Source organism: Bufo bufo, chromosome 3, assembly GCF_905171765.1.
Source record: "Bufo bufo chromosome 3, aBufBuf1.1, whole genome shotgun sequence".
NCBI lineage: Eukaryota > Metazoa > Chordata > Amphibia > Anura > Bufonidae > Bufo > Bufo bufo.
This window is the reverse complement of record NC_053391.1, coordinates 452,536,300-452,543,302: the sequence shown is the minus strand read 5'-3', so window position 1 is coordinate 452,543,302 and position 7,003 is coordinate 452,536,300. Positions and strand designations below refer to the sequence as shown.

General features: G+C 45.1%; 1 protein-coding gene across 2 annotated transcripts in view; it reads left to right on the top strand.

The window, feature by feature from the left end:
* The first annotated feature begins 6,322 nt into the window (after nt 1-6,322).
* GABRB3 (gamma-aminobutyric acid type A receptor subunit beta3) overlaps nt 6,323-7,003 on the top strand; it is a 328,007-nt gene continuing 327,326 nt past the window's right edge. For both annotated transcript variants that reach the window (XM_040421745.1, XM_040421746.1), the window contains exons 1-3: nt 6,323-6,402; nt 6,585-6,676; nt 6,861-6,928. In XM_040421745.1, coding sequence (XP_040277679.1) covers nt 6,323-6,402; nt 6,585-6,676; nt 6,861-6,928 — 240 coding nt within the window. The remainder of the gene's footprint in view (nt 6,403-6,584; nt 6,677-6,860; nt 6,929-7,003) is intronic.

The following is a 7,003-nucleotide window of genomic DNA, read 5'->3' as shown; positions in this document are numbered from 1 at the left end:
GACGGCGCTTCACAGTGCAGATGGACAATGACCCAAAGCATACTGTAAAAGCAACCAAAGAGTTTTTTAAGGGAAAGAAGTGGAATGTTATGCAATGGCCAAGTCAATCACCTGACCTGAATCCGATTGAGCATGCATTTCACTTACTGAAGACAAAACTGAAGGGAAAATGCCCCAAGAACAAGCAGGAACTGAAGACAGTTGCAGTAGAGGCCTGGCAGAGCATCACCAGGGATGAAACGCAGCGTCTGGTGATGTCTATGCGTTCCAGACTTCAGGTTCTGATTGACTGCAAAGGATTTTCAACCAAGTAGTAAAAAGTGAAAGTTTGATTTATGATTATTATTCTGTCCCATTACTTTTGGTCCCTTAACAAGTGGGAGGTACATATGCAAGCTATTGTAATTCCTACACCGTTCACCTGATTTGGATGTAAATACCCTCAAATAAAGCTAACAGTCTGCAGTTAAAGCACATCTTGTTAGTTTCATTTAAAATCTATTGTGGTGGTGTCTAGAGCCAAAAATCTTAGAATTGTGTTGATGTCCCAATATTTATTGACCTGACTGTATATTAGACGCTGTTATCAAAACAGCGTCTAATATACCTGTTAGGGGTTAAAAAAAAATCGCTTCTCCAGCCTGCCAGCGAACGATCGCCGCTGGCAGGCTGGAGATAGACTCGCTTACCTTCCGATCCTGTGAACGCGCGCGCCTGTGTGCGTGCGTTCACAGGAAATCTCGCGTCTCGCGAGATGACGCCAATCGGCGTTAGTGTAGCCTGGGAGCGCCGCAGCAATGACGCCTTTCGGCGTTAGCGTAGCGGTAAGTCGTTAATTAGAAAAAACATTTACAGTAAAGGATGTAGTCCCTTTGAAAACAAATCCAAGGCTAAGAGGCGCCTTTTTAGAGTACTGTTCCACAGTAGCGTGCCTAGGGTGTTTGGTACAAGGGGCGGATCCTTTCTTTGTCCCCCCCCCAATACTTTAAAAAATTGTCCTAACTCACAATAGCATTGCCCTCATTGTACAACCTTCACAGTAGTTATGCCCATGTTGTGCCCCCCTTAAAGTACTTATCCCTTCATTGTGCCCTTTTCACAGGAGTAATGCCCTAGCTGTGCCACCTTAACAGTGGTAATACCCTGTTTGTGCCCCCTAACGGCAGTTATGCCCTCTCTGTGCCCCCTTCACAGTAGTAATGCCCATTGTGCCCCCATAATAGTTATGCCCCCTTACTGTAGTTAACAAGGTAAAAGAGGAGAGAATATTTAAAAGAAGAAAAACTGCTACAAGAGGACATAGTTTTAAATTAGAGGGGCAAAGGTTTAAAAGTAATATCAGGAAGTATTACTTTACTGAGAGAGTAGTGGATGCATGGAATAGCCTTCCTGCAGAAGTGGTACGTGCAAATACAGTGAAGGAGTTTAAGCATGCATGGGATAGGCATAAGGCCATCCTTCATATAAGATAGGGCCAGGGGCTATCCATAGTACTCAGTATATTGGGCAGACTAGATGGGCCAAATGGTTCTTATCTGCCAACACATTCTATGTTTCTATGTTTCTATGCCCTCTTTGTGCCCCTTTACATTAGTAATGCATTCTAGGCCCCCTTCACAGTAGTAATGCCTATTGTGCCCCCTTCACAGTAGTAATAACCACTGTGACCCCTTCACAGTAGTAATGCCCACTCTGTGCCCCATAACAATTATGCCCCTTCACAGTAGCAATGCCCTCTGTGCCCCTTCATAGTAATAATGTCCATTGTGCCCCCTTCATAGTAATAATGCCTATTGTGCTGTCTTCACAGTAGTAAAGCCCTCTGTGCCCCCTTTACAGTAGTAAAGTCCTCTGTGCCCCCTTTATAGGAGTAATGCCCTCTGTGCCCCTTTATAGTAGTAATGCCCTCTGTGCCCCTTTATAGAAGTAATGCCCTCTGTGCCCCTTTATAGTAGCAATGCCCTCTGTGCCCCCTTTATAGTATTAACATCCTCTGTGCCCTCTTTATGGTAGTAAAGCCCTCTGTGCCCCGCTTATGGTAGTAATGCCCGCTTTGCCCCTTTTATTGTACAAATTCCCTATGTGCCCCCTTTGTAGTAGTAATGCCATCTGTGCCCCCTTCATAGTAGAAAAAGCCCTCTGTGCCCCTTCACAGTAGTAAAGCCCTCTGTGCCCACTTCACAGTGGTAAAGCCCTCTGTGCCCCTTTTATAGTAGCAATGCCCTTTGTGCCCCCTTTGTAGTAATAATGCCCTCTGTGCCCCCTTTGTAGTAATAATGCCCCATGTGCGCCATTCACAGTAGTAAAGCCCTCTGAGCCCGATTTATAGTAGTAATACCCTTTGTGCTCCGTTTGTAGTAATAATGCCCTCTGTGCCCCCTTTGTAGTAATAATGCCCCCTGTGCCCCTTCACAGTAGTAAAGCCCTGTGTGCCCCCTTTATAGTAGTAATGCCCTCTGTGCAGTAGTAATGCCCTCTATGCCCCATTTATGGTAGTAATGTATTCTCCTCTGTGCCCCCTTTGTAGTAGTCATGCCCTCTCTATGCCCACTCTGTTTTAAAAAAAGCAAAAACAAAAAAACACAGTGCCTACTCACCTTGTCCCATTCCTGACACTCACATCCAGCTCTCCACTACAGACACAGATCGCTATGCAGCAATGTGTAGGAGGAGCTTAGGCAGATTCCCAGGCTTAAGGCTCCTCCCACACAATCTGTGTCTGTAGGCTGAATGGTGGAGCACTGAAAAGTCTTCCTGCTTTACCATTCTGTGCACCACCAGCCTGAAGGAGCGCAGGAAACCGAGCGGTTAGCGAGTGACAGGACCGCAGCTCCCAGCGCTCCAGCAATGAGCGCTTCCATCTGTGTTGATTGAAAAGCTCATTACTTTATTACTTCTGCCCCCCTTAGCACGCCACTGCTGTTCCATGCCCTAGCAGCCAAAAAAGTGCTGAGATTCCAATATATCCCTTATTGTACATACAGTTAATATGATGCAGCATTTACTATTTAATTTATGATATATATATATATATATATATATATAAAACAGTTAATTAAATTCTTACTTTTAGATACAAGGAATAAAGTTGAGAAATCCTACCACCTTTGAAGCCACATAATTTTGTTATGTTGCATGAAAGGCAATCCCTTAAAGGGGTTGTCTGGGTTCAGAGCTGAACCCGGACATACCCCCATTCTCACCTAGACTTGAGCCCCCTGACTTGAGCATCGGAGCAGTTCATGCTCCGATGCTCTCCTTTGCCCGGCGCTAAATCGCTCAGGGCAAAGGCATTTTTTGGAGATCCGGTGACTTACCGGGTTCTCCATCCATGGGGCTGCCAGGAAGCCCGGTGTCGTCACCGGCACTGATGGGCGGGATGTAGCTCCGCCCTAGCCAGTAAAACAGCTAGGGCAGCGCTAAAGCCCGCCCATCAGAGCCAGTGACGTCACCGAACACACTGCCGGGCGGAAGCCTCAGCCTGGCAGTGTGTTATGATAAACAAAAGAGCCCGTGCCCTGCGCGATTTAGCGCAGGGCAAGGGAGCGCATCGGAGCATGAGATGCTCCGATGCTAGCCTCAGGGGGGCTGCCTGGGTGAAAACATGGGTATGTCCGGGTTCAGCTCTGAACCCGGACAACCCCTTTATAGTAATACATTGCATTTTCTTAGGCTGGAACTCTAGGGTAATATATATTCTGCAATGTCTTGAAATTTACCATGTCATACAATTCTATATAAGTACAGTATATACCCTGTCCTGCTCAACGCTTGTGCTAATCACCCATGATACTTCGCCATAGGGCCTTGGCCTTAATTGTTTTGTAAACTGTTGAAAAAACAGTCAGCAGATCATGACGGCTTATGCTTGCAGTTTATTCTCAGTGCACTGAAGCTTTGCAGCTCTGCAGGTTTTCATTGGATGGCTCCCATGGCTAAAGAGAGATGTTTCTGATGACAAAACACTGGGGGAACTGTTATCTATTCACTATATCTTAATATGATCTTTACAACAGCTCAGAAATACTGAAAGAACAATATTTATTTTCTATATATTGCACTATAAGGCCCGTATTTTTGTAAAAATGTGGATTGGATGTGGACCCATTTATTTCAGTAGGGCCACAAAAAATGCACACCGTGTGTTGTCTGAATCAGTATGTCCGTTCCACTGTCCCGCAAAAAAGATGTTCTGTTCTTTTCCATTTTGCGGACAAGAATAGGCATTTTTGACATACAATAGGACGTGTGGATCAGGAAAATGTGGAATGCACACAGCCGCTATCCGTGTTTTGTGAATCCACAATTTGCGGACCGCATAATGGATACAGTTGTTTGCATGGGGCCTAATGGCGGATTCATGTAAAGGGTTAGTTTCCTTTTTCAGCACATACGGTTTTTGGTGCACTTTTTTCTCATGTTAGCTGAAAGTCTATGTGATCTATTACATTTAGGAGACATACGTTTTTTTTACACTGGTGTTAAAGCCATTGTGTCTTTGTCGCGCATTTTTCCATCTCCTTCTCTAGAGAGAAAAAATGCCAGAAAAAAATGCTGTCCACAGGTTTTTGAAAAAATTGCACACAAAAAAAAAATCACAGTATGGAAAATAAAACGCAAGTGGTGTATTTTTAGTGGTGGAAAAACATTCCAGAGTAGCGTGTCAAGGAGCCCTAATAAAGCCACCGATTATTTTTTTAAATCATTAATTCCTATTAATTTAATTCCGCAATCAGTACTTCTATCCCTAAATAACTAATAAAACTCTACATAGTCGGTCGCCTCACTAATGCCATTCTGTACAGCAAAGTGCTCCTGGAAGCAGACTGTGCTGAGGTCAGTGGTACTACAGAGCATAGGCAGATTAGCCAGCTTCAATTAGTAAAATCCTATTTGATGCAAGCGGCAGGGTTTTAAGTGCAGCACTTGCAAAGTGCCGTGATGCTTGGAATATGTCAATTACGGCTCCGATCGGATTGTAGAACTTAATGGGGGACTGTTACGGCGGAGAATAGCATTTTTGTTAATTTCTTATTTTTCCCCTCATTTCCGACGTACGGCGTAATACGGGCTGGGATTAGGTGTGAAATGACTACATGGCTGCCTAATAATTGAAGCATCACCTTGCATCTGTAGCCACCAGCGGTGAACAAACCCTTCAACCACAAAGGGTTAAATTGCAAAATGTGTCTTTGCTACATGTGCAAGTGCCATGCTACCGCTACATGTCCAGAGCTCTCAGGAGATGCCAGATGGCCTCTCAGCATCATTACAGTAGCAGCAAATGGCACAGATCTGCTGAGGATTCTTCACCACACAGGGAATAATTGTGTTGCTGCTGCCAACTGTACCCAGTGCTGTGGAAAGCAGAGAGTTAAAAGTGCTGTCAGGTTAACACTAGAATTGCTGGAGCAGAGTACTGAAGATGCCTGCACCTCCATAGGCTAGCTGCTCATGCTGTGTATACTGCATCCAGGCTCCAGGGTTCTGCTGCTGGGGGAGGGAATCCCAGGATCTCCTCCCGTCACTCACACACGTGTCTCCAGCCTCTGCTGAGAAAGGGAAATACCAGAGCTGGAGATCTGGCTTCATCTGCGGACACTTAGGAGCAATGCTGCAGTGCTGAGTCCTTTCTAGCTTCCTTCAGATGACTGGGACTTGTATCTATGGAGAGACTGAAGGCCTCCACAGAAGCAATGTGGCTCCACATGGTGAGGGACAATCTGCAGCTGTGTGTGTGACAGTTGTGTAGCCTGGTGACATTCCTTAGATGGTCGACCACACATGGTGCCCTCTCCAGCGAACAGAATCCTTGTCCCTCTACCTGGCAGCTCTACTCTTCTTCACCATGTCAGCAGCATTTGAGAAGATACAAGAGACACATGCAAACTACTACAAGTCCATCATCCCTGGGATTATTACTGGTGCTATTTCCTTAGGTAACGTCATCCAGTGGTAGCAAGGCAGATGAAATGAAGATCTCAACCTTTTACTGAGAGGAAAACTCCATTATTGTTTCATGCTTTTCAGTTTAGGGCATTCCCCTAGTGCTCACCCTCCTTTCCCACATTCAGACCCCCAATTGCTCTCTTCTTGGCAGAACTATCTCAACACCCCCCCACAAATTGACACCATTCAGTTTATGGCACCAAGAAGAGCCCATGTCCGGTGCCTAATGTTACTGGTTGAGGATTGCCTGTGTCTCTAGAGACCCCTTTGGATGTAAGTTCTGAGGTTTCCTCCTGTAGACCCAGAAGCTTGGTGCAGGTGGTGGATCTGCCCCCAGTGGCTACTTCTCATGGTGCACGGGAACTGTGGAGGCATGTGGAGCTCTCTTGGAGGACGCCTGTTTGGGTTAATCTCTGCTCCAGTCTTGGTTGCAGTTGTGTGCTGTGCCCAAAGGTAAGTTTGCCTATTGCATGACGTTTGATGCTTTCATTAGGCTCAATGCTTCAGTGATTATGGGATCTGCAGTTGCAGGAAACCTTCCAATTATCTTGCAATGATTAAACAATCTTCCTATAAAAGTGATTGTTTCCTTTAAAACTTTGCACCCTGGTGAACTCCATTGTATTTCTCCACAGTGCCAATGATCCCGGTAACATGTCTTTTGTGAAGGAAACCGTGGACAAACTGTTAAAAGGCTATGACATCCGTCTAAGACCAGACTTTGGAGGTAAATGATGAAAAAATACCTTTTATATATAGATAACACATAGATAATATAGTTTACTAAAGCATTTCTTTGTCAGATACCACCTTAGTGAAGCTTGCCAAGGTTGATGCTGCCCATGTCCTGGTGAGCAATCCTCTGATAAAAAAGATTACCCTTCAGACCAATTATTCCTATTTTTTTCCAGGTTCTCCAGTAGCCGTTGGAATGAATATAGACATTGCCAGTATTGACATGGTGTCTGAAGTCAACATGGTAAGCCCATCTCTGCCATAATGTCTTCCTTTTGCTGACTCATGGTCCGTGTTGCCAAAAGTTTGTCCCATAAAT